Source organism: Chiloscyllium punctatum, chromosome 1, assembly GCF_047496795.1.
Source record: "Chiloscyllium punctatum isolate Juve2018m chromosome 1, sChiPun1.3, whole genome shotgun sequence".
Taxonomy (NCBI): Eukaryota; Metazoa; Chordata; class Chondrichthyes; order Orectolobiformes; family Hemiscylliidae; genus Chiloscyllium; species Chiloscyllium punctatum.
The window spans coordinates 136,588,015-136,615,769 of record NC_092739.1 but is presented as its reverse complement, the minus strand read 5'-3'; the positions used below and the strand labels follow the sequence as shown (position 1 = coordinate 136,615,769).

Sequence of the window (27,755 nt, the reverse complement as noted above, 5' to 3'; positions counted from 1 at the left end):
CTGCCTATCTTCCTTTCCATCTATCCACTCCACCCTCCTCTCTGACCTCCCACCTTCATCCCCACCCCCAATCACCCATTGTACTCTTTGTTACCTTCCCCCACCCTCCTCTCGACCTATCACCTCCATACCCACCTCCATTCACCTATTGTACTCTATTTTACTTTCTCCCCACCCCCCCCCTCATTTATCTTTCCACCCTGCAGGCTCCGCCTCTATTCCTGATGAAGTGTTTTTGCCCGAAACATCGATTTTCCTGCTCCTTGGATGCTGCCTGACCTGCTGTGCTTTTCCAGCAACACTCTAATCCAGACTGTAAATATTATATGCCTGTTCAAAAAGGAAGGATAAAACTGGTAACTACAGGCCAGCCAATCCAACATCTGTGGGGGAGAAATTCTTACAATAGTACAATGGTTGGCATTGCTGCCTCACAGCGCCAGGGACCTGGGTTCAATTCCAGGCTTTGGTGACTGTCTATTTGGAGTTTGCACGTTCTCCCCATGTTTGTGTTAGTTTCCACCAGGTGCTCCTGTTTTCTCGCACAGTTGAAAGATGTGCAGGTTAGGTGGACTAGCCATACTAAATTGTCCATTCTTTCCAGGGATGTGCAAGGACTGGTGGATTAGCTATGGTAAATGTGGGGTTACAGATAAAGGGTGAAGAGGTGGGTCTGGGTGAGATGCTGGTTGGAGGCTTGGTGCAGACTCGATAGGCCAAATGGCCACTATCTGCACATGAAGTAAATTCTATGAAGTAAACCACTGGCACCATGAAACATAAGTTAATAAATAAAACACAGATTTACTAAAAGAGAATTATGTCTAACTAATGAAATTAAATGTAATGATATCAGGAGTAGGGTTAATAGGAGCAGTATGATTTATTTATGGACTTCAAATAGGCATTTAATAATGTACCATAATATGGAGATGTTTGCAAATTCAAAGCCTATCGACTTAAATGGACTAATGGCTCCATAGATACAGAATGCTTAAAAAGCAGAGAGTGTGGTGAATTGTTGTTTTCAAACTGGAGGAAAGTGCTCAGGGAGAGTCCCCCAGAGATTGGTTTGAGATCACGGCTTTTTTTTCTTAAATTAATGAATTGTTGTACTAACAACGTGGGCTTGCAAATCCCAGACATAATTTCAAAACTTGCAGATGATACAACTTAAATATAGGAAAGGTTGAGGTACACAGTATCAGATTTCACCAGAAAACAGCGATTGCTGAAATGGTCAGACGTGGGCAGAATTTTACAGTTCTCTGCTAGTAGTTTTGCAAGCACCGTAGCTTTGTAGCTCGTTACAACTGTTGCCGGAATGACTACTTTTTTCAGAAATCCTACCTACTTGAAGCATGCAGTGCATCAACTTGAGCTACCAAATCAAATGCAGACGTTCAAATGCAAAGCAAGTTTCTCATTATTCTGCCTTAATACTCCTGAGCCTCAAACTTATTCTTTTGTTTATTTAACCTATTTTTCAAAAGAGATGTTATTACACACCTCTGAAGCAGATACCAGTCCAGGGGTAGAGACACTACCTTAACCTTGAATTCTTACAGCCGTGTCAGATTTTCAACACCTATTGTGCTTTGGCTTCCATGTTTGAGATTTCCGAGGTAGTCCCTAAAGGATTAGTCTAATTATAAAAAAGACTGATAAAAGTTCTCAAGGTACAAGCAATCGGAGGAGACTTTCAGACTCCAAGTTGAAATGCTAATGCTTCTAGGATGTATATAGCTGTTATATTGGGTCTGTGGTAGCTAGAGGGGGAACCAACAAGAGACAAAAACATGTTTCACCTCATTTTCACTAATCAGTCTACCACACATACAGCTACCCATGACAGTATTGATAAGAATGACCACCATACAGTCTATGTAAAGATGAAGTCCCTTCTTCATGTTGAGAATTCCCTCCAATTTGTTGTGTGGCATTACCACCATTCTTGGAGAAAGTGAGCACTGCAGATGCTGGAGATTAGAGTCGAAGAGTGTGGTGCTGGAAAAGCACAGCCCTTCAGGCAGCATCTGAGGAGCAGGAGAATTATGCCCGAAACATCAATTATCCTGCTACTTGGATGCTGCCTGATGGGCTGTCCTTTTCCAGTACCACACTCTTCAACTACCACCATTCTAACTGGAATAGACTTCACACATATCTAGCAACTCAAGACTGGGCATCCATGAGATGCTGTGAGCAAACAGAATTGTACTCCAACACAATCTGCAACCTCATGGCCTGGCAAGTCTTCTCACTCTATCATTACCATCAATACTGGGGAACAACCATGGTTCAATGAGAAGTGCTGAAGGACATGCCAGGCCTTCCTAAAATGAGGTGTCAATTTGGTAAAAGTACACAACAAACTAATTGCGTGCCAAATACCATAAGCAATCAACAGATCAGATCTAAGCTCTACAGCGTGACCACATTCGGATGTGAATGGTGGTGAACAATTAGACAATTCACTGGATGCAGCAGCTCCACAAATATCCCCATCCTTAATAACGTGGGAGACGAGCACAATCCAAAAAAGATAAGGCTGAAGTAATTTTAATACTCTTCAGCCAGAAGTGTCAAGTAGATGATCCATCAGGGACTCATCCAGAAGAAACCAGCATCACAGATGGGTCTTCAACCAATTTATTTCACTCCACGTTATATCAAGAATGACTGCACTTAATATTAAAATCACGTTTGACAGTGTGGCATCGAGGTGGCCTAGGAAAACTGGAGTCCAGAGTTTCTCAAGGCAGTGTCCGCAGTCCAACTATCTTTATCTGCTTCATCAATGGCCTTCTCTCCATCACATGGTCAAAGATTGAGGTGTAATCCAATGATTACTCAACATTCAGCACCATTTAAAACTCCTCAGGTCACAAAATAATCCATGAACAAATGCAGCAAGAACTTCATCCAGGTTTCGGCTGACAAGTGACAAGTAACATTCATGGCACATATGTGCATTACCATTGCTGAATCCCCCATTTTCAATATTCTGGTGGTTAGCATTGAACAGAATCCAAATTGGATATACTGTTGTACTGCATTGGCTATCAAGGTCACATTTTACAGAGTGTGGCTTCAAAGTGCCCCTAGCAAAACCGGAGTCATTGGGAATAAGACCATAAGGCATTGGAGCAGAATTGGGCCATTTGGCCCATTGAGTCTACTCTGCCATTTGATCATGGGGACTATGTTTCTAAACACCAGTCCCCTGTAACTCTTGATTATCCTTGTAGTCAAAATCCTATCTTATCTTAAAGAGATAATGATTTGGCCTCTCCAGCTTTAAGAAGGAAAAAAAAATTGCCTCTTGGAGTCACTCCTAGAGCAAAGGAAGATGCTTGAAGTCAGTCATTCCTGTCACACAAATGTTGGGCAATGCAGGGTACTATTTACATACAATGAGTCAATGAGAGGGTTTGATAACTGAACAAAACCTTGTTATACTTCAGCAGAAAGACCTTAGACAGTGGTCTTTCCCCACTGTGTATTGGTGGGCAGCTGCCCCAAGCTTTAGTGTGTCCCTCAGAATGTAGTCCTGGTGCTTGGAATTTGCCAGTCTCCGACACTCAGTCTAAGTCAGCTCTTTGCTCTGGAATACCAACAAGTTTCGGGCAGACCAAAGAGCGCCTTTCAGCGAGTGGATGCTGCTCCAAGCACAATCGCTGTTTGTCTCAGTGTGTGGCTCAGGGAACAGACCATAGAGCACAGAGTCCTGCATCACAGAGCTGCTCGAATAAACCCGGACAAAAACCATTGTGTCTCACTCCGGACCTTGCGTTTGTACAATTCAGAAGGAGATGTGTGACAGTTTCTTGACCGATTTTTAATTTCAAAAATCTAATTTATTCTTAAAAATATATTATACAGAGGAACCTCGATTATCCGAATGAGATGGGCGAGCACTATTTCATTCGGATAATTGATTACTAGGTTAATTGATTTCCTCTGGGGCTCAGTGTTTTCTGTGAAGTCTGCTGCCCATTCAGGAGACTAGGCAGCAGCATATTGCGCGGGCCCTCGCCCGACCCCAACCATGCTCCCAACCATGCCCCCCAAACGCCATCCCCGCCCTCGCCCATCCATCCAACACCATCAGCCCCCGCCCGCCCCCAACCTCATCCAGCCCCGCCCTCGCCCCAACCTCGTCCGCCCCCAACCCTGTCCAACACCACTCCCCCACCCGTCCACCCCCACCCACTGTCCAACCCCCGTCCGTGGCCCCGCCCCCTGGCTGACCCACCCCCGTCCGCATCCCTTCCCACCCAGCCGGGGCAGCCGGACTGTACACTAACAGTAAGACTGCTGCTGCCTTTGTGGGGTAAGTCTCCAAATAGCACACATACACATATTCACACAACTATTTACTGCAATGTTTTGACAGGTTCCACCTCTGCCCTGTACAGGACAATATGGGAGAGATTATCTGGGGAAGTGGGGTTTAGGATACACCCCTGTGTAGAACTCCAGGGAAAGAGAGGGAGAGAGAGAGAGGTCAGTCATTTGGAGACGATGCCTGGACTCTCCAGGACTGTTCTCGGCAGCACTTAAGTGAACCGAGTTAATTTTTAATCATCATACCTGTAAACAAAAGACGCGATCAGGGTTGAAACAGCTCTTTGACGTCATGTTTTATCGGGACCTCGAGATCTCCTTCAGATAATCCGATATTCATATAATTGATATTCGGATAATAGAGGTTCCTCTGGATACATATATAACCACGAGAGCACTTTGGTTCTGCACAGTCTTAGCATATTGAGAACAAACAAACTTTGGAGTTTGACTTTCCTGACCATTCCTAAAACTCAAAGACATTTCTTACATTTATAAGACTATATTTACATATATTTGAGGCATGGGGAGGATTCAATACCTGAACAGATTGCCATTACACTTCAGCAGAAAGGTCTTTCCCCACTGTGCCTTGGCGGCAGCTGCCCTAAACATTAGTGTGTTCCTCAGCAGGTAGTCCTGGACCTACGAATGTACCAATCTGCAACACTCAGTTGGGGTCAACTTCTTACTCTAAAAGACCAAGATGTTTTGGGCAGACCAAAGAGCGTCTTTCACTGAGATGGACTGTGACTGGAGGACTATGACTGTCTCAGTGTGTGTCCCAGGGAACAGACCACACAGCAGAGTCCTGAATCAATGAACTACTCAGGATGAACCTCAACAAAAACCACTGCTTCTTTCTCCAGACTTCCTCCACAAAGGCACATTCTAGAAGGAGATGTGTGACAGTCTCAAACCCCCTGCAGCTGCTTCGAGGGCAACATGTTGTGGCACAGAGTGCACAGGCATACATGAAGGATGTCACACATAGTGCCCTTCTCACCATCAGCCAAGTGATGACTTGGTGCTTGTTACAAAGTTCTGGTGATGAGGCATTCGGCCAAATAACTTTGACAGCCTGCTCAGGGACAGCTTAACAGGACCTACCCTTTCTTTTTTCCCCACAGGGTCTCGAGGATGCTATGTGCCGACCATTTCCTGGTGGACTTATGGTCAAAGGTGTTTTCCTTTGCATATTTCTCCATGAGGGACTGGTGATATGGAATGGTCCAACTATTTGGGTCATTCAGCGGCACCAAGACCAATCCCATCCTTCATAACACTGGGGATAGGAAGAACCTCAGTAAGTAGTGACATTTGGTGTTTGCATACACAGGGTCTACGCGCAATTGATGCAGCTGCACATTAAGATCGCCATCAGAATGAGTGTGGTTTGGGTATGCTCTTCTTCCCCTTATCCAGAGCTTTATACATGGTGTCCCTGCAGACACAAGCTGTATTAGACCTCCAGATGAAGTGGAAGATGGCTCAAGTGACTGCAACAGTGCAGGTTTGGGGAGTGGGCCATACCTGCGCCACATGCAACAACAGAGAGTGCCTCACACCTGATGACCAGGTCTCCATCCACAATATAGAGAGGGAACAGTGCTCTCAAAAGCACAGTCTCTTCACCAATGCAGCAGCTTCAAGTGCAGTGTGCTATATTTCTCTCCAGGTACTCCTCAGCCTTTGAACCTGGTTCCTGAGAAGCCAATTTCCGTGATCCCCTTCTCAGAAGTCAACTTCTCTCAGAATCCTCCTTGGTCACTTCTCACCAGCACCCTCTGCTCCTTGGAGCAGAGGAGGCTGAGGGGAGGGGACATAATTGAGATGTGTGAAATGGTGATGGGCATTGACAAGTTGATGGGAAAGAGCTTTTCCCATTAATGGAGTGCAGAGAAAGACAGGAAAGGCAGACTGGAAAATGGGATTACAACAGAATAGTTAGATGGTTGTTTTTGATTGGCATAGACTCAAATACTGTGGCTAAAATAACAGGTCAGAGGCTAGGATAATGGGGAGGCAGTAGTCTAATTATTGCCAGAGTAGCAATCTGGAGACTCAAGTAATGTTATGGATACGTGGGTTCAAATCCTGCCTTTCCAGATGGTGAAATTTGAATTAAATAAAAATCTGGAATTAAAAATCTAATGAACACCATGAGACAGTTATCGATAATCGGAAAAATACCCATCTGGTTTACTGATGTTCTTCAGGGAAGGAAACTGCCATCCTTACCTGGTCTGGCCGCCATGTGGCTCCAGAGCAATAGCAATTTAGCTGACTCTCAACTGCCCACTGGGCAATTAGGGATGGGCAATGAACACTGGCTTAGCCAGCAATACTCTTATCCTGTGAAGGAATTCATGAAAAGACAAAGCCTGTGGGAATTCATCTGTAGACTCTTCAAAGCCTGTCCACAAGACACAACTCAGGAATGTGAAGGAATGTTTCCCAATCACTTGGATGGATGCAGCTCCAACAGCACTCAAGAAGCTTGACACCATCCTGGAATAAGCAGCCGACTTGATTGGCACCACATCCACAAACAATCCGACACTCAGTAGCAGTGTACAACTAGATGCACTGCAGAAACTGACCAAGGCTCCTTCCACAGCATCTTCCAACTCCACAACCATGTCAATCTAGAAGGACAAGGGCAGCAGATACGGTGGCTCAGTTGTTGCCTCACATGGGTTCGATTCCGGCCTTGGGCGACTGTCTGTGGGGAGTTTGCACATTCTCCCCGTCTCTGTGTGGGTTTGCTCTGGTTTCTTCCCACAGTCCAAAGATGTGTAGCTCAAGTGAATTAGCCATGCTAAATTGCCCATAGTGTTAGGTGTATTAGTCAGAGGGAAATGGGTCTGGGTGGGTTAATCTTCAGAGGGTTGGTGTGAACTTGTTGGACTGAAGGGCCTGTTTCCACACTGTAGGGAACAATCTAAGATACTTGCAAACATCATCAACTGCAAATTCCCCTCAAATCCACTCAACATTCTGATTTGGAAATAGATCATTCCTTCATTGTTACTCGGTCAAAATCCTGGATCTCCCTCCCTAACAGTACTTTGGATGCAGCAAGGCCAAATGGACTGCATCAACAGTTCACTATCACATTCTCAATGGCAACTAGGGATAGTTAATAAATGCTGCACAAATATCAGAATGAGTTGCTTCAAGAATTCAGTTTAACTTTCAACCCACATTGGAACCTCTAATTTTCCTTAGGCACTTTCATACCAACAGTCTACTAAGACGTGATTCAAGTGAAGATGTTCACAAATATCTAAGGATATTTGTGACAAATATCTTTGTCACAAATGCTGACAAAGAACAGCATTCTGGCTTGAAGGATTGAGAAATCACAGTTATGAGGATAGATGGAGAAGTTGGGTTTGTTTTCCTTGGAATGGATATGGCTATGGGGAGATCTGATGGAAGTTTTCAGTATCATGAAGGGTCTGGACATAGTAGATAGGGAGAAACTTGTCCTTTGTAAGAGGATTAAGACAACACAAACTTAAATGTACTTTTGCAAACGTAGCAAATACAAAACGAGAAAATATTTTTCATCAGGTGGTAAGGATCTGGAACTCACTGCCTAGAAGTGTGTTGGAGGTTCAATTGAGGCATTCAAGAGGGTAGAGGTGATTGTCTTTAATTGAAATAATATGCAGGGTTACAAGATAAAGCAGGATTAGCAGAACTTCAAAATGCTCAGAAAGCAGATACAGCTACATGGACTGAATGGCTTCCTTCAGCACAATAGCAATTCAGTTATTTGGTTAATTATGTTGCCATATGGGGAAACCAAAGATGAAAACACAGCTTTATTCTGCTTCATGGTATGAAAGCAAATAAATATCAAGAAGCTACTCAACTTTAAATTTATCTGTGACTTTAAACTTGAAATGTAGACCCACTTGTCATCACGAAAAATTTCAGAAATAATACTTCAAAGAATTCAAATTAATCTGTTTTGAAAGTACCTGCTGTTCAAACCACTGTCAGTCTTCTGTCCTCCATCATCCGTGAAATTATAGGTCCCTGTCATATTATCCAACTCTTCCGCATTCTCCCTTTTATAATGTAGTCCACTGACAAGAAAATCATTCAGTTGATTTACATTGAGAGTCTACACTCATTGTAAAAAATGTTTTGCTATATTTTATAAAGATTTTAACCATTATATTTATCCTGAGTATTTTTCCACATGATCATTTATTTTAGATGAAGTATAATCTTGGTTGTAGCATAGGCTCCTAGGGGTAGAAAAGAAACAAAATCTGATTTAATCTACTTCCCATTGTGAAAGAGCAAAAGTGTAAACCAAATTCACAAACTAAGACAATAAAACAAACAGATTCTTAAGAGGAACATCATATATTTCCGATTCCATGTAGACAGTTCTAAACTCAGCAAAGCTTCCCAGCATCATTAGAGATTGGAGACGGTAAGTGCCACTTCAGGCAAATGCTATAACTCTCCAAAACTTTTGCACTCCTCCAAATCTAACCTGGTGTATTTCCCTCTTTCTTCACTCCACCACTAAAGTTGGTGCATTCAGCCACCAGGCCTAAGTTCTGGAATTTCCAACTGACAAATGAGGAACCTCAGTTACAACATAGTTTGAAAAGGTTGAGATGGATTCCTTCAGTGAAGAGAAAGTTTATACCGATCTTCCAAAATATGAGGGGTCTGGACAGAGTACAAAAAGACAAAACAACTTTCATTGGTGAAATGGTGTAGAACACGAGGGAACAGATTTAAGGGAACTGATAAAAGGAGCAATGGCAGCACAAGGGAAAACTTACTCATGAGCTTCATATAGAGTCACAGAGTCATAGATATGTACAGCACGGAAACAGACCCTTCGGTCCAACTCGTTCATGCCGACCAGATATCCCAACCTAATCTAGTCTCATTTGCCAGCACTCGGCCCATATCCCTCTAAACTCTTCCTATTCATATACCCATCCAGAGGCCTTTTAAATGTTGCAATTGTACCAGCCTCCACCACTTCCTCTGGCAGCCCATCCCACACATGCACTGTCCTCTGCGTGAAAAAGTTGCCCCTTAGGTCTCTTTCATATCTTTTCTCTCTCACTCTAAACCTATGCCCTCTAGTTCTGGACTCCGCACCCCAGGGAAAAGACCTTGTCTAAATCTCTATAAGCCTGCCCCTCAGCCTCCGATGCTCCAGGGAAAACAGCCCCAGCGTATTCAACCTCTCCCTATAGCTCAAATCCTCCAACCCTGGCAATATCCTTGTAAATCTTTTCTGAACCCTTTCAGGTTTCACAACATCCTTCCAATAGGAAGACGACCAGAATTGCATGCAATATTCCCAAAGCAGCCTAACCAACATCCTGTTCAGCCACAGCATGACTTCCCACCTTCTGACTCAATACTCTGACCAATAAAGAAAAGCACAGTGGCTCAGTGGTTAGCACTGCTGCCTCACAGTGCCAGGGTCCCAGGTTCAATTCCAGCCTTGGGCAACTGTCTGCGTGGAGTTTGCACATTCTCCCTGTGTCTGTGGGGTTTCCTCTGGGTACTCTGATTTCCTCCCACAATCCAAAGATGTGCAGGCGAGGTGAATTGGCCATGCTAAATTGTCCATATTTGTTAGGTACATTAGTTAGAGGGAGGTGGATTACTCTTCAGAGGGTTGGTGTGGACTTGTTGGACCGAAGGGCCTGTTTCCACAATGTAGGTAATCAAATGATACCAAATGCCTTCTTCACTATCCTATCTAGTTGTGACTCTACTTTCAAGGAACTATGAACCTGCACTCCCCAGGACCTTACCATTAAGTGTATAAGATTTGCTTTCCTAAAATGCTGCACCTCACATTTATCTAAATTAAACTCCATCTGCCACTTCTCAGCCCATTGGCCCATTTCATCAAGATCCCATTGTAATCTCAGGAAACCTTCTTTGCCATCCACTACACCTCCAATTTTGGTGTCATCTGCAAACTTACTAACTACACCTCTTATGCTCACATCCAAATCATTTATATAAATCATGAAAAGTAGTGGACCAAGCACCAATCCTTATGGCACTCCACTGGTCACAGGCCTCCAGTCTGAAAAACAAGCCTCCACCACCACCCTCTGTCTCCCACTTTTGAGCCAGTTCTGAATCCAAATGGCTAGTTCTCCCTGTATTCCATGAGATCTAACCAGTCTCTCATGGGGAACCTTGTCAAACACCTTACTGAAGTCCATACAGATCATGTCTACCGTTCTGCCCTCATCTTTATTACTTTTTCAAAAAACTCAATCAAATTTGTGAGACATGATTTCCTTCGCACAAAGCCATGCTGGCTATCCCTAATCAGTCCTTGTCTTTCCAAATACATGTACATCCTGTCCCTCAGGATTCCCTCCAACAATGTGCCCACCACCGATGTCAGGCTTACCGATCTATAGTTCCCTGGCTTGCCCTTACCACCTTGCTTGAATAGTGGCACCACATTAGCCAACCTCCAGTCTTCCGGCACCTCACCTGTGACTATTGATGATACAAATATCTCAGCAAGAGGCCCAGCAATCACTTCCCTAGCTTCTCACAGAGATCTAGGGTACACCTGATCAGGTCCTGGGGATTTATCCACTTTTACTCATTTCAGGACATCCAGCACTGCCTCCTCTGTAATATGGACATTTTTCAAGATGTCATATCTATTTCCCCATATTCGTTATCTTCTATGTCCTTTTCCACAGTAAACACTGATGCAAAATACTCACTTAGTATCTCACCCAGCTCTTGCAGGTCCACACAAAGGCCGCCTTGCTGATCTGTTAGTGGTTAGAATCGAGAATGCACAGGCTGAGTGTGGAAGCAAGGAAGTGCACAATTATCAGAAAAATATCCGGCAGCCTTAAGAGATGACCAGGTGAGTGGCACCGGGTGAACTATTCCTTTGGAATCTCAGCATACACAAGATTGGCCTTTTGTGCTGAAACCATTCTGTTATTTCGTATACATCTCTGTTTCTATCATTCTCTCTCTCTCTCTCACTCTCACTCACACTCACGTTTTAAAAAAAAATTAATAAAATCAATGTATTCATCCAAGTTTTCAATCACTTGTCTCAATTTCTCTTTCTTTAGCTCGGGGTCAGATTTATAGCTCTTGAAATTCTGGTCACTGAGATAGAAGTGGGGCAAGATCTTGGAGAGATCTGAATGGCAGAATGGAAATTTAAATTCTAGGTGTTAGTGATCCATCAGCCAATATAGGTCAGCGATTATATAGGTAATGGGTGAGTGGAACTTGGTGCAAGATATTAGATTTGGTCTTCCTGATGGTTTTTGTCTCACCCATGACTTGATACTGCAGGGATCATCACACAAATGTTGAGACATTGAGAAAAGCAGTGGATGAGCTAGATAACCTCAGCTTGCATGTGGAATCTGGCCTCATTGCTCCAGATGAAAGGATCAAAGAAGATAATAATTTGGTACTTCAGAAGTAATGGGTAGAAGGTAGGAAGAGAAGCACACGTTCAAGGACTTTGGAGGCAAAACAAATTGAGATTGGAACTAGAGTAGCAGTTTGTAAAGATGACCTTTGAAGAGTCGACTTAACAAAGGGTAGCTTGATTTTATTTTCTAACAGCTTCAACAAAATGCAAAAGTCGTCTGGCAGCCAAACTGATCATGTCATGTTCTCACCAAATGATTAAGTGAATATTAACCCTTTAAAGTAATGTTAACCCAACCTGCATTGAAGAAAGGTCACTGAACTCAAAACGTTAACTCCGATTTCTCTCCACAATTGTTGCTGGACCTGCTGAGATTTTCCAGCAATTTCTGTTTTTGTTAACCATATGATGCTCTTTCCCAAAGCAAAAATCTGTAACATTTGGAAAGAATCTCCTGGTCTACTAGAGCTCAATTTTGAAATATGGAAGGCAAGACCAACCAATGTGTGTTAAGTACAAGTTGCACTGGTTTTTATTTCTGGGTTCTGGGAGCACTTCTCCACCTCCATCTCAACCAGCAATAAAGTTGGAGAGGCTTCCATTCTCTGAGGACCTGGCTACTGAACTGAGCCATCCCTTACAACTTGACCTGCAACTTCACATCAAGGATGAAAACAATGCAGCGAGTGGCTGTCAAAATCATGGTTGAAGAGATTCTGACTTGGGTAAGTGAAGAATGAGACACCGTGGAAGGACTTTGGATGCTGTCCTGGAGGAACTGATGGAGAAGGTTGAAAGGAGACAAGTTATCCTGTAACCACGGCTGGGCAAGGAAAACAGGCTATCCAGTCACAAAAGCAGAGACTGTGGAGCACGGGAAGAGCTCTAGGAGTTGACCATGGAATCGAGACTAGAGGACTTCACTATAATGGCACAGGTTCACTAACCTCACACAAGTGATCATGGTTAGTGAGTGCAACCAACTGCAACATTAGCCTCAGGCACTGATCATATGACTGCATCCACATCATTTACCTAACAACCACTCTCAACCAGACTTCATATTTAACATTCATATGCTTCACCTCATCCCAATGCTCTTTGCACTGCTGCTAGCCCTATACCCACATCTCATGGTTTGTCACTGCCAGCTATTCAACCACATCAGCTAAACAGAGTCTCAGTGATACATGGCATACAAATGAATCTAACCCAAACAGGACAGACATGTTTTCATGTCCTAACTCCTATACAAGAAATGATGCTGACCATTATTGGGACACCCATTGCCAAGGCCATGGCTAGGAGCAGGGCTGAAACCATCTTAGATGATGGTACCTTCATTCTGAAGGCCCATTTCTTCCTCTTCCCATAGTCTCTTCTGATTTACAAGCAGATGGTGAAGCATGTATCTCTTCCCTTCCCTCCCATCCTGGTCATCCTCAATCACTTCTCACTTTGCATTTTTTTCTCATTCAGATATCCAGGAGACGCACCATGCAGGCAGTGGACCAACACCAAGAACAGACTGAAGGTCAGAGTGATAAGGACGACACAGCACTGTCATTTGATTAAAAAGTCATGATCACCAGCTCAGCAAACGACACAGATATAGTTTAAAGGCTAGATTAGCAGAAGAATCTGCAGATGGTGTGATACGAGGCACAGGGGGTAACTAGATTACTAGTGCAAGTGCAGGATAAGTTGGTGCAAACTCGATGGGCTGAAGGATCTCTTCTATGCTGTTTGACTCTATGAAGTTACAAGGTGCCTACTCAGCAGAGAGTGAAGTCCCACCTCCGAATCCAATGCATCACCCTCCAACATTTCCACCACCTACAATCAGACCTCACCACCAAAAAGATATTCCCTTTCTGACCCCTGTCCACTTTCTGCAGAGACCTTTCATTCTGCAACTCCCTCTCCAACTCTACACTTCCCACCACCTTTCCCGATAACTGCAAGAGGTGCAACACCTGCCCCTATACCTCCCCTCTCACCTGCATCCAAGGCCCAAAACAATCCTTCCAGGTCTGAGAGAGTCACCTGTACTTCATCCAACCTCTTCTATTATATCCATTGCTCCCGAGGTGGTCTTCTCTAGGAAGACCAAATGCAGACCCACGGACCGGTTCGGGGAGCATCTATGCTCTGTATGCATCAACCAACCCAACCATCCAATTGCCAACCATTTTAATCCCCCCTCCCACTCCCCTGGAGATATGTTTTTCCTTGGTCTCCTCCCCATCAGAGTGAGGCCAAACGTAAATTGGAGAAACAACACGATATTGGGAGTTTACAGTCCAATGGTCTCAAAATTGACTTCACCTGTTTCAAAATTCCTCCTCCCTCAGCTTTATCCCATATCCAGCCCTCACTGGCCTGACCTTACACGTCCATCTTCCTACTCATCTATCTGCTCCACCCTTCCCAATCACGATAACTCCCTAACTGTATTCAACTATCACTATCCTACCTATCCTTCGCTCAGCCCCAACCGCAACGCCCCACCCCCCCTTCCTCTATTTACTATTGGGCTCCCCTCCCCCTCCACAGTCCTGAAGGGTTTCAGCTCAAAATGTTGACTTCCCTGCTCCTTGGGTGCTGTCAAGAATGTGGTTCTGGAAAAGCACAGCAGATCAAGCAGCATCCGAGGAGCAGGAGAATTGATGTTTCGGGCATTCCTGATGAAGGGTTTACGCCCAAAACATCGACTCTCCTGCTCCTCGGATGCTGCCTCACCTGTTGTGCTTTTCCAGCACCACACTCTCAACTCTAATCTCCAGCATCTGCAGTGCTCATTTTCTCCCTGCTCCTCGGATGCTGTCTGACCTGTTGTACTTTCGCAGCTTCACATCTACTGGATTCCAGTATCTGCAGTCCTTCCTGTCTCCAAGAGAGTGATGTCTACATGGGACCTGCTGTGGTGAATGTACTTACTGTACCAGTAGTTCTGAGGGAAGCAAGCCCTGTAATCAGAATAGCCAGAAATCATGAAGGAAGTTGCTTCCTAGTGTAGGTACAGCGAGCATAATGAACAAAAGAAAGAAGGAAAGTAAGTTAACCACTGACAAGGCCTTGACCTAGGGGTTACTGATATCGAGGAGGGGCAAGAACTGGAGTGAGAAATGATTTCCCTCTGGAATTAAGAATCTAATGATGAGTGTGAATCCATTGTCAATTGTTAGGAATAAAACCCATCTGATTCACTAATGTCCTTTAAGGAAGGAAACTGCTGCCTTTACCTGTCTGACCTCCATGTGACTCAACGGTTGATTCTTAACTGCCCTCAGGACAGCTGGGGGAGGATAATAAATGCTGGCCAATCCAGCGATGCCCTCATTCTGCGAATGAGATTTTTTTTAAAAAGAGCTGCCTAGTTAAAAGGTTCTAACTTTGCCTATTTGAACAAAACACATTAACTGTCAGCCCACAAATCTGTGTGAGGTGAACTCTATGAATGAGGCACCAGTGGGCTGCTGAATTAATAGAGCTTGACATAGCATGAATGAACATTTTCAGTAGAGGATCCAAACTACAGTGGAAGGATAGGGGTAGTGTGTAGCACAGTCATTACTATTCCTTACAAAATATTATGGATGTAGCTTTAATGGATGTTCTATAAAAGTGTTCTATAAAAATATATCTTGGCTGTAGAACATGGAGACATCCTGGTGTAATTACATATTTACCCCAATCACCACAGTGAGATCTGGGCATTATTGGCAGAGTTGGCTCATCTCCAACTGGCGTTGACACCACCTGCGTGTCTGGAGTCACACGTGGACCAAGTAAGAATGGCAGATTGTATTCAATAAAGAATATTAATGAATGAAGAGGGATTTTACGAAAGTTGATGATAGTTTCAGAGTTACCATTAGAGACTAGTTTTCGATTCCAGACATTTTTAAAACTGAAGTAAAGTTGCACAAGCTGCATCCCTTGGGCCTTAGCCAACATCCTTGGAAAACTTGTCCAACAACACTGTCAGAGCTGAAAATGTGTTGCTGGAAAAGCGCAGCAGGTCAGGCAGCATCTAAGGAGCAGGAGAATTGGCATGAGCCCTTCTTCAGGAATAAGGCAGCAGGAGAATCGATGTTTCGGGTATAAGCCCTTCTTCAGGAATGAGGCTTCCTCCAATAACACTGTCATGCCATCTCCCCAGTAGTAGCAGACATTAAATTTCATAAACGTTTAAGCTGTGGTATACACGTTATGCACAGAACAAGTTAATGTTAGGAGAAGAAAATCAATCATTAAATGGAGACAATACTGTGGAGTAATGAGTGAAGATGTGCAGATAGAGCTAACCCCAGGAATGTGTAGCATCCTCTGAAATGTCCGATACTTAGGAGTGTTTGTACTAGATGGGAGTGGAGAGCTATAGTTCTTTTTAAAGGTTTACACTCCATCCGTACTGACACAAATTCACAAAGGTTTTAAAGTAATAGAAAATTCACAGAAAATTCACAGAAAAATGCAATTCAGGAAAGGATTTTAAGTACATGGCCTTGATTTTGCAGTAAGAGGTTATTTCTGAGTCAATTTAATAACTTCCTGAGCAGACTACATGAGCATCATTAAATTCAGGAGTTGGAAAACTGCTGCCTAAGTTGCTTGTGATGCTTCTCCACAAGCTTTGCTACACTGCTCAACGAGAGATTCAGAATGCAAACATACAAAAGGTGTGAATAGGGAGAAGCTAAATAGGCTGGGGCTATTTTCACTGGAGCATTGGAGGCCAAGGGATGACCTTAGAGTAGTTTATAAAATCATGAGGGGCATGGATAGGGTAAATAGACAAGGTCTTTTCCATGGGGTGGGAGAGTCAAAAACTAGAGGGCATAGGTTTAAGGTGAGAGGGAAAAGATTTAACGAAAGGAACTGAGATGCAACTTTTTCATGCAGAGGGTGATACGTGTATGGAATGAGCTGCCAGAGAAAGTGTTGGAGGCTGGTACAATTACATTTAAAAGGCATCTGGATGGATATATGATTAGGAAGAATTTATAGGGACATGGGCCAAATGGGACTAGATTCATTTAGGATATCTGGTCACAATGGGTGAGTTGGACTGAAGGGTCTGTTTCCGTGCTGCATATCTCCATGACTCCATGGCAGACTGAGAGAAGAAATCAGGGCTTTTCCATTCATATGTAAATTTTTTTAAAATGATAGGATAAGTCCTAACTTATGGAAGTGCATTTTAAGTGCGAGGGAAATTGTTGGGGAGATGTTGAGTCACATTCCTCCTGACTTTAATTATCACAAAATATCTTCTAAACTTTTTTACCTTTATCTTTGCCTCTTTTTCTTATCCTCTTTTATTTCAGTAAAAGCTGTAGAGAGCAGGAGAGTTCAGCCTCAGTTTTGGTGTGTACCAATGGGGGAAGTAATCATCTTGTGATATTAGCATTGAACTGTTAATTCAGAGACCCAAATAATGTTCTGGGACCTGGGTCTGAACGCTGCCACAGCAGATGGTAGCATTTGATTCCATTAAAAATCTGGAATTAAGAGTTTAATGACGACCACAGATCCATTATCGACTGTCCAGAAAATCCCACTTGGTTCACTGATGCCTTTTAGGAAAAGAAATTGCCATCCCTACCTGGTCTGGCCTATATTGGACTCCAGATGCACAATGTAATTGACTGTTAACCACCTTCTGTGCAATTACAGATAGGCAATAAATGTTGGCCTGGTTGGTGACCCCATCACCCCATGAAAGAATAAAAAAAGATCCTTAAACTTCAGGTATTCATCATTTCAAAGAAGAAAAATAGCTCAGCTGTATCTCACTGACCTTCAATGGTACCATCAGTGGTGTTCTCCTCAAGTCACTACCAACATATTGGAGCACTACTGACCATTAGAGTCATAGAGATGTATAGCACGGAAACAGACCCTTCGGGCCAACTTGTCCATGACGACCAGATATCTTAACCTAATCTAGTCCCACTTGCCATCACTTGGCCCATATCCCTCCAAACCCTTCCTTTTCATATACTCATCCAGATGCCTTTTAAATGTTGCAATCATACCACTTCTTCTGGCAACTCATTAAATATTGTAATTGTACCAGCCTCCACCAAGTCCTCTGGCATCAACCTCTCCGTGAAAAAGTTGCCCCTTAGGTCCCTTTTATATCTTTCCCTCTCACCCTAAACACATGCCCTCTAGTTCCCACCCCGGGGAAAAGATTTTATCTATTTATCCTATCCATGCCCCTCATGATTTTATAAAACTCTTATCTATAAGGTCACCCCTCAGCCTTCGGCGCTCCGGGAAAGCAGTCACAGTCTATTCAGCCTCTCCCTACAGGGGTATATCCTGGCAACATCTTTGCAAATCTTTTCTGAACTCTTTCAAGTTTGACAACATCCTTCCAATAGGAAGGAGACCAGAACTGCAAGCAGTATTCCCATAGTGGCCTAAACAACATCCTGTACAGCCGCAACATGACTTCCCAACTCCTATACTCAATCCTCTGACCAATAAAGGAAAGCATACCAAACATCTTCTTCACTATCCTATCTATCTGCGACTCCACTTTCAAGGAGCTATGAACCTGCACTCCAAGTTATTTTTGTTCAGCAACACTCCCTAGGACCTTACCATTAAGTGTATAAGTCCTACTAAGATTTGCTTTCCCAAAACGTAGCACCTCACAATTATCTACATTAAACTCCATCTGCCACTCTTCAGCCCATTGGCCCATTTGATCAAGATCCCATTGTAATCTGAGGTAACCTTTTTCGCTGTCCACTACACCTCCAATTTTGGAGTCATCTGCAAACTTACTAACTATATCTCCAATGTTCATATCCAAACCATTTATATAAATTACAAGAAGTAGTGGACCCAGTACCAATCCTTGTGGCACTCCACTGGTCATTGGGCCTCCAGTCTGAAAAACAACCCTCCACCACCACCCTCTGTCTTCTACCTTTGAGCCAGTTCTGTGTCCAAATGGCTAGTTCTCCCTGTATTCCATGGCTGGATCTATCATATCAACACTGTGGGTATTATAGTAGGGCAGAGGTTGTGAACATTGCAATGAATAGCTAAGCTCCCAAACCATCAAAATCTAATCATCCATCCATACATGGGAGTACATAAGAATTAAGAGAAATAGGCTAACTAACCCTTCCAACCTGTCCTGCCATTCAACAGGACCATAGCTGATCTGATTGCCTCTTGCTTCTCATATTCTCATCATGTGGCTAGATGGGTACAACTGCAACAACATTAAGAAATTCAACACTTTGAGGCAAAGTGGCTCTCATTATTTTGTAGCTGCAACATGCACAATGTAAAGAACACATTGTAGCAACTTACTGCCAGTTCACAGTCACTGCAGCAACTTACTGGAACTATGCTGTCATTCCTTCACTCTCACAGTGGTAAAGTCCTGAAATCCCTCTTCCTAACAGCACTGTGGGTGTCCTTGTACACCAAGGACTGCAGTAACTTAAAATGGCAGCTCCCTACCACCTTCTCCAGAGCAACTGGGGATGGTCATAAATGCTCACCCGGTCAGTGCTTCCCACATCCCATGAACTAATAAAAATTTAGGAAGATTACATCGTCATTCATAATACAAAATAGCCATCTCACCTGAGTCACAAAGGTGTGCAAGTCCCATTCCAGAACCTGGAGCACAAAGTTTAGCTTGACATTTTTGTGCAACACAAGGGGAGTACTGCACTGCTGGAGGTGCCAACTTTCATAAGAGGCATCTCAAATAGTTGCAAAAAATTCTAAGACACTACATTAAAGAACAAGGAAAATCTCTGGAGTGTTTTCACCAATGTTTACCAACAACACTGAATCAGGCTGGCTGACCAATATCATACTTCTCTCTGGAACACTGCTGTGCACAACTTGGTTGCCCTGTTACCAACACTACAACCAACAGTAATTACACTTCAAAAAGTGCTTCCTTGATTATATTGATGTCATGAAAGACTTCATTTTAAATGCAAGTTCTCTCTCCCTCTCCCCTTCCATTGTCTGTCAATTTTTTTTAATCACTGTAAAAGGACAGACACAGTAATATCTTGGAAATATGATCATTTCAAAGTTCCAGTCCAAGTCACACACTATCCTAGTTTGGATAGCTCAGTGAGACAATATCCTGAAATTCCCTACCCATTATCATGAGGGCCGTATCACCACAGTTCAAGACGAAAGATCACCATCATCCTTTGTGGGCGGCACGGTGGCACAGTGGTTAGCACTGCTGCCTCACACCGCCTCAGGCGACTGACTGTGTGGAGTTTGCACGTTCTCCCCGTGGGTTTCCTCCGGGTGCTCCGGTTTCCTCCCGCAGTCCAAAGATGTGCAGGCCAGGTGAATTGGCCATGCTAAATTGCCCATAGTGTTAGGTAAGGGGTAAATGTAGATGTAGGGGTATGGGTGGGTTACGCTTCGGCGAGGCGGTGTGGACTTGTTGGGCCGAAGGGCTGTTTCCACACTGTAAGTAATCTAATCTAATCTAATCCTTTTAAGGGACCTCATCATGGACATTAAATGTAATCTTGTGAACAATGAAGATAACTGACCCTCAACCAATATCTGCAGTCAGGATTTCTACCTTATATGCGTCTCTGAGCACTGAATAAAAAGCATCATTGGGCTTCACTATGACAATGACCACTGTGGAAATATGCTAAACTTTTCTGGCTCAGATCACAGATGAGGATATTGGATTTTATGAGTGGGAGCAGTGGCAATCGTACACAAGTGATCCTAGAGGCCATGGCATCATGCAGATTCTGGCCCCAATGCAGTCATTTTACAATAAAAATCAGAGATAAAAGTAAGGAATTGCGATGAAATGAAACTTCATCTAATTAGGGACTGCAGTGCCATCCAGTTCTTTAAATATATAAACCGCTAACTGTCACCATTGGAAGGCAAAACAGATAATTAACAAAAGTTCTTACCTTTTAATATAGTTCTTGCCATACAGAATCTGCTGCAGCAAAGTGACTATTGCAAAAGAACAAATAAATATGAAAAACAGGGTTCTGTTTCCCAACAGATCTCTTCCAGAGGGATCTGAATACATATCTCTCGGAGGGAGAGGGTCGTGGGTGAGTACTGGTGTCTCTCTGGTCTTGTTTCAAGCCCTCTCCTGGGAAATCTCTGATTTGCAGTAGTTGTACCCAGTATATATTTCTAAAGAGCAGCAGTTTTATCTACTGTTCCAGCGAAACCGAGGCGCCGCTCTGCGTTCAATTAAGTCCCATCAATCGCCCAACTCTGTGATTCTGTCCGTTCGCCCTTGAAATCTGTTGTCGCAGATGACTGAATCTTCTTAAAGCTGTGAAACCGCCAATTTTAAAGAGAAATAAGTTCCTCCTACTTTTGCAATAAGATTAAAATCGCAAAAGAAAATATATTCTTGGCGTTTCAACTAAACAAAGCAACACAAATTAACAGATTTAAAAGAGGTAGGGGTATATGCTTCGGGTGTTAAGGTTTTAATTGTAAACTTAATCGAGAGAGGCAGTTCCAGGACAGAAAGCGGTCGCTCGGAAACATTGTTTTATTTTCAGACGCTGCTGTGCTGCCGGTCTCCAGCAGCGTCTCCAGATGCCCCCCAAACACACACAAGGCTCTCGCTGCAGAATGACTGACCTCCAGCCGCTCCACAATTCAACTGCTCAATCCAACCTGCAACAACATGCAAACAGACTCCAGTTACTTACCCCGCCAAATAAAACCGTATGCTGATATTAACATTTAAAAATAAGCGTTTAAAAATGATAAACCAGTCCACAGTTGCAATCGAGTTAGCTTCTGTATCTCGTTTCACATTGCGCTGCCTTTCCGGTTTGCTCGCCACTGCTTTTTCGATCGAAAGCCCTCAGTCTCCCTCAGAATAATAAACAAGGTCACTAGCGCATCTCGTCAAGGACAGAGATTAGCCCCCCTTTCGAACACACACACACACGTCCACCGATTCCACAGCCACACATGTATTCCAGTTGGGCCAACTATTTAATTGGTATACAAATGAGCATATTTTAAATTTGCTTCCACCATGCCACTAAAAATAACGGCGAACGATTACAAATGATCTTCAAAAAAAATCCAGGATGCTCAAGTAATAACTGCTCACAGAACACTGTCATAAATTAAACGTTTGAATTATGCAGCACTAAATATGCATGAATGTGCTACAAAGCATGGGAGTTTACGAATGACTGTTGTTGGCGTTAGTATACTCAACATCATGAAATTCCATTTCTTGTTCCTGCAATATTATTGAAGTGGAAGTAGCATTTGTAGATATCTGACATCTCTCTACACGATTTGGAGGTGCAGATATTCGACTGGGGTGTACAAAGTTAAAAATCACACAACGCCAAGTTATAGTCTAACAGGTTTATTTGGAAGCACTAGCTTTCGGAGCGCTGCTCTAGTTGTCACCCACCTGATGAAGGAGCAGCGCTCCGAAAGCTAGTGCTTCCAAATAAACCTATTGGCCAAAACCTGGTCATAGAGTCATAGAGGTGTACAGCACGGAAACAGATCCTTCGGTCCAACCCGTCCATGCCAACCAGATATCCCAACCCAATCTAGTCCCACCTGCCAGCACCCGGCCCATATCCATCCAAAGCCATCCTATTCATATACCCATCCAGATGCCTTTTAAATGTTGCAATCATACTAACCTCCACCACTTCTTCTGGCAGCTCATTCCGTACACATACCAGCCTCTGCGTGAAAAAGTTGCCCCTTAGGTCTCTTATATTTTTCCCCTCTCATCCTAAACCTATGCCCTCTAGTTCTGGACTCCCCCACCCAGGGAAGAGACTTTGTCCATTTATCCTATCCATGCTTCTCATTATTTTATAAACATCTAGAAGATCATCCCGCAGCGTCCAACACTCCAGGGAAAACAGCCCCAGCGTATTCAACCTCTCCCTATAGCTCAAATCCTCAAACCCTGGCAACATCCTTGTAAATCTTTTCTGAACCCTTTCAAGTTTCACAACATCCTTCCAATTGGAAGGAGACCAGAAGTGTATGCAATATTCCAAAAGTGGCCTAACCAATGTCCTGTACAGCAGCAACATGACCCCACAACTCCTGTACTCAATACTCTGACCAATAAAGGAAAACATACCAAACGCCTTCTTCACTATCCTATCCACCTGCAACTCCACTTTCAAGGAGCTTTGAACCAACACTCCAAGGTCTCTTTGTTCAGCAACACTTCCTAGGACCTTACCATTAAGTGTGTAAGTCCTGCTAAGATTTGCTTTCCCAAAATGCAGCACCTCGCATTTAACTAAATTAATCTCCATCTGCCACTTGTCAGCACACTGGCCCACCTGATCAAGATCCCATTGTAATCTAAGGTAACCTTCTTCGCTGTCCACTGCATCTCCAATTTTGGTGTCATCTGCAAACTTACTAATTATACCTCTTATGCTCATATCCAAATCATTCATATAAATGATGAAAAGTAGAGGTCCCAGCACCAATCCTTGTGGCACTTCACTGGTCACAGGCCTCCAGTCTGAAAAACAGCCATCCACGATCACCCTCTGTCTTCTACCTTTGAGCCAGTTCTGTCTCCCTGTATTCCATGAGATCTAACCTTGCTAACCAGTCTGCCATAGGGAACCTTATCAAATGCCTTACTGAAGTCCATATAGATCACATCCACTGCTTTGCCCTCATCAATCCTCTTTGTTACTTCTTCAAAAAACTTAATCAAATTTGTGAGACATGGTTTCCCACTCAAAGCCACATTGACTCAGATGGCAATGAAACAGACTACAGATGGTAGGTGGAAGACCTGGAAAAATGGTGTACTGAGAACAACCTAGCACTCAATGCCGGCAAAACCAAGGAACTCATTATTGACTTTCAGTGGGATATTACTCATGCTCCCCTACACACTAACAGCATAAAGGTGGAATGAGTGGAGAGTGTCAAACTCCTGGAAGTGGTCATTCACAACAAGCTTTCTTGGACTTCATGTGGACGCACTGGTTACAAAGGCCCAACAATGTCTCTTCTTCCTCATACTGGATTAGTGGTGCTGGAAGAGCACAACAGTTCAGGCAGCATCCAACGAGCAGCGAAATCGACGTTTCGGGCAAAAGCCCTTCATCAGGAATAAAGGCAGTGAGCCTGAAGCATGGAGAGATAAGCTCGAGGAGGGTGGGAGTGGGGAGAAAGTAGCATAGAGTACAATGGGTGAGTGGGGGAGGAGATGAAGGTGATAGGTCAAGGAGGAGAGGGTGGAGTGGATAGGTGGAAAAGAAGATAGGCAGGTCGGACAAGTCCGGACAAGTCAAGGAGACAGTTACTGAGCTGGAAGTTTGAAACTAGGATGAGGTGGGGGAAGGGGAAATGAGGAAGCTGTTGAAGTCCACATTGATGCCCTGGGGTTGAAGTGTTCCGAGGCGGAAGATGAGGCGTTCTTCCTCCAGGCGTCTGGTGGTGAGGGAGCAGCGGTGAAGGAGGCCCAGGACCTCCATGTCCTCGGCAGAGTAGGAGGGGGAGTTGAAATGTTGGGCCACGGGGCGGTTTGGTTGATTGGTGCGGGTGTCTCGGAGATGTTCCCTAAAGCGCTCTGCTAGGAGGCGCCCAGTCTCCCCAATGTAGAGGAGACCACATCGGGAGCAACGGATACAACAAATGATATTAGTGGATGTGCAGGTGAAACTTTGATGGATGTGGAAGGCTCCTTTAGGGCCTTGGATAGAGGTGAGGGAGGAGGTGTGGGCACAGGTTTTACAGTTCCTGCGGTGGCAGGGGAAAGTGCCAGAATGGGAGGGTGGGTTGTAGGGGGGTGTGGACCTGACCAGGTAGTCACGGAGGGAACGGTCTTTGCGGAAGGCGGAAAGGAATGGCGAGGGAAATATATCCCTGGTGGTGGGGTCTTTTTGGAGGTGGCAGAAATGTCGGCGGATGATTTGGCTGATGCGAAGGTTTGTAGGGTGGAAGGTGAGCACCAGGGGCGTTCTGTCCTTGTTACGGTTGGAGGGGTGGGGTCTGAGGGCGGAGGTGCGGGATGTGGACGAGATGCGTTGGAGGGCATCTTTAACCACGTGGGAAGGGAAATTGCGGTCTCTAAAGAAGGAGGCCATCTGGTGTGTTCTATGGTGGAACTGGTCCTCCTGGGAGCAGATACGGCGGAGGCGGAGAAATTGGGAATATGGGATGGCATTTTTGCAAGAGATAGGGTGGGAAGAGGTGTAATCCAGGTAGCTATGGGAGTCAGTGGGTTTGTAAAAAAATGTCAGTGTCAAGTCGGTTGTCACTAATGGAGATGGAGAGGTCCAGGAAGGGGAGCGAGGTGTCAGAGATAGTCCAGGTAAATTTAAGGTCAGGGTGGAATGTGTTGGTGAAGTTGATGAATTGCTCAACCTGCTCGCGGGAGCATGAGGTGGCGCCAATGCAGTCATCAATGTAGCGGAGGAAGAGGTGGGGAGTGGTGCCGGTGTAATTACGGAAGATCAACTGTTCTACATAGCCAACAAAGAGACAGGCATAGCTGGGGCCCATACGTGTGCCCATGGCTACGCCTTTGGTCTGGAGGAAGTGGGAGGATTCAAAGGAGAAATTGTTAAGGGTGAGGACCAGTTCGGCCAAACGAATGAGAGTGTCAGTGGAAGGGTACTGTTAGGGACGTCTGGAGAGGAAAAAATGGAGGACTTGGAGGCCCTGGTCATGGCAAATGGAGGTGTAGAGGCATTGAATATCCATGGTAAATATAAGGTGTTGGGGGCCAGGGAAACGGAAGTCTTGGAGGAGGTGGAGGGCGTGGGTGGTGTCTCGAACGTATGTGGGGAGTTCCTGGACTAGGGGGGACAGGACAGTGTCAAGGTAGGTAGAGATGAGTTCAGTGGGGCAGGAGCATGCTGAGACAATGGGTCGGCCAGGGTGGTCAGGGTTGTGGATCTTGGGAAGGAGGTAGAACCGGGCAGTGCGGGGTTCCCGGACTATGAGGTTGGAAGCTGTGGGTGGGAGATCTCCTGAGGTGATGAGGTTCTGTATGGTCTGGGAGATGATGGTTTGGTGATGGGGGGTGGGGTCATGGTCGAGGGAGCAGTAGGAAGAGGTGTCCTCGAGTTGGCGTTTGGCTTCAGCGGTGTAGAGGTCAGTGCGCCAGACTACCACTGCGCCCCCTTTATCCGCTGGCTTAATGGTGAGGTTGGGATTGGTGCAGAGGGATTGGAGGGCTGCGCGTTGTGAGGGTGAGAGGTTGGAGTGGGGGAGGGGGGTTGACAGGTTGAGGCGGTTACTGTCCCGGCGGCAGTTGGAAATGAAGAGGTCGAGGGCAAGTAATAGGCCAGCGTGGAGTGTCCAGGTGGATGCAGTGTGTTGGAGGTGGGCGAAGGGGTCCTCGGAAGGTGGGCGGGAGTCCTGATTGTGAAAGTAAGCTCGGAGGCGGAGGCGACGGAAGAATTGTTCAATGTCACGTCGTGTATTAAATTCATTGTATTAAATGTGTGGAATTTGGCATGATGGCGAATACCCTTGCCAACTTTTATAGGTGTGCCATCGAGAGCATTCTGTCTGGATGTATCACTACCTGATATGGCAACTGTACCATTCAAGATCGGAGATGGTTACAAAGAACGATGAACTCAGCCCGGACAATCACAAAACCAACCTCCCATCTATAGAATCCATCTACCAAGACTGCTTCAAGAAAAGACCGCCAGCATTCTCAAAGATCCATCCCACCAGACAAAGCTTTTCACTGTGTCTTGGTACACATGACAATAAATTCAATTCAATTCAATAATCAGTCCTTGACTTTCCAAATACATGTACATCGTGTCCCTCATGATTCTCTCCAACAACTTGCCCACCACCGACATTAGGCTCACTGGCTTATTGTTCCCTGCCTTGTCATTGCCACCCTTTTTAAACAGTGGTACCACATTAGCCAACTCCAGTCTTCCAGCACCTCACCTGTGACTAACGATGATACAAATTTGTTGTGTGATTTTTAACTTTGTATATCTCTACATGCCTGGACAACAGGGCACTGGCACCCTCATGAAGATTGTGAATAAACAATGCAGCGGCTGTTTAGCTCATCATGTTTGCACTAACTATCAATGTTCCCTTTAAGTTTTGAGGGTCTGCGCATGCCGATCAGCGCTGACTGCCGGTTTCGGAAATTGCTGCCCCGTGCGGACTTCAAAGGTTCTGACAGACCAAAACAAAACCAAACAAAACGTTCAGCTATCCAGCAAGCATTATGGTTTAATACCATGCTCCTGTCTTGTCCGGTACCCTTGCATATTATTTCTATTCAAATATTCATGTAATGATCTCTTAAAAGCCTCAATTTAATCTGCCTCCACCTCATTTTTACATTCTAACTACTTATTATGTGAAAAAGACTTTTCTCGTATCATATTTGCTAGTTTGCAAATCACTTTAAATCTGTGCCCTCTTAATTCAAACCTTTCACAAACAGAAACAGTTTCGTCCTATCTCCTCTATCCAGTCCCCTCATGATTTGGAATTTTTTTATCAGATCTCCTCTTAGCCTTCTGGTCTCCAAAAAGAACAGTATCACTCTCTCCAGTCTATTCTCATAACTGAAGTTTCTCATCCCTAGAACTATTTTTGTAAATCTCTTGTGTTCACATTCTTTCTATAGTGAGGCATACAGATCTGTACACATTACTTCAGTGAGGTCTAACAGTGTCTTGTATAATCATAGAATCCTGACAGCACGAAGAGAGGTCATTCAGCCTATAAATCTACTCTGGTCCTCTGAAAAGCATTCCACCCAGACCTCCCATCCCAATCATTCCACAGCCTAAATACTACAGGACAATTTAGCATGGCCAGTCCACCTAACCTGCAAATCCTTGGACTGTGGGAGTAAACCAGAGCACCTGATGGAAATCCAGACAGACACAGGAAGAACATGCAAACTCCACACAGTCAGCCAGTGCTAGAATTGAAC

The 27,755-nt window shown here is 44.4% G+C and overlaps 1 protein-coding gene across 6 annotated transcripts in view; it reads right to left on the bottom strand.

The window, feature by feature from the left end:
* st8sia5 (ST8 alpha-N-acetyl-neuraminide alpha-2,8-sialyltransferase 5) overlaps positions 1–27,755 on the bottom strand; it is a 101,008-nt gene that overhangs the window by 47,494 nt on the left and 25,759 nt on the right. Inside the window, exons 1-3 of one of the 6 annotated variants that reach the window (XM_072575024.1) lie at positions 21,508–21,727; positions 20,740–21,119; positions 8,343–8,450 (exon numbers count right to left, since the gene is read on the bottom strand). In XM_072575024.1, the coding sequence (XP_072431125.1) occupies positions 8,343–8,450; positions 20,740–20,864 (233 nt within the window). In that variant the 5' untranslated portion in view covers positions 20,865–21,119; positions 21,508–21,727. Of the gene's footprint in view, positions 1–8,342; positions 8,451–8,537; positions 8,595–20,739; positions 21,473–21,507; positions 21,728–27,755 lie in introns of those variants that run through there. The other 5 variants (XM_072575035.1, XM_072575043.1, XM_072575015.1 and 2 more) reach the window with 5 other exon arrangements.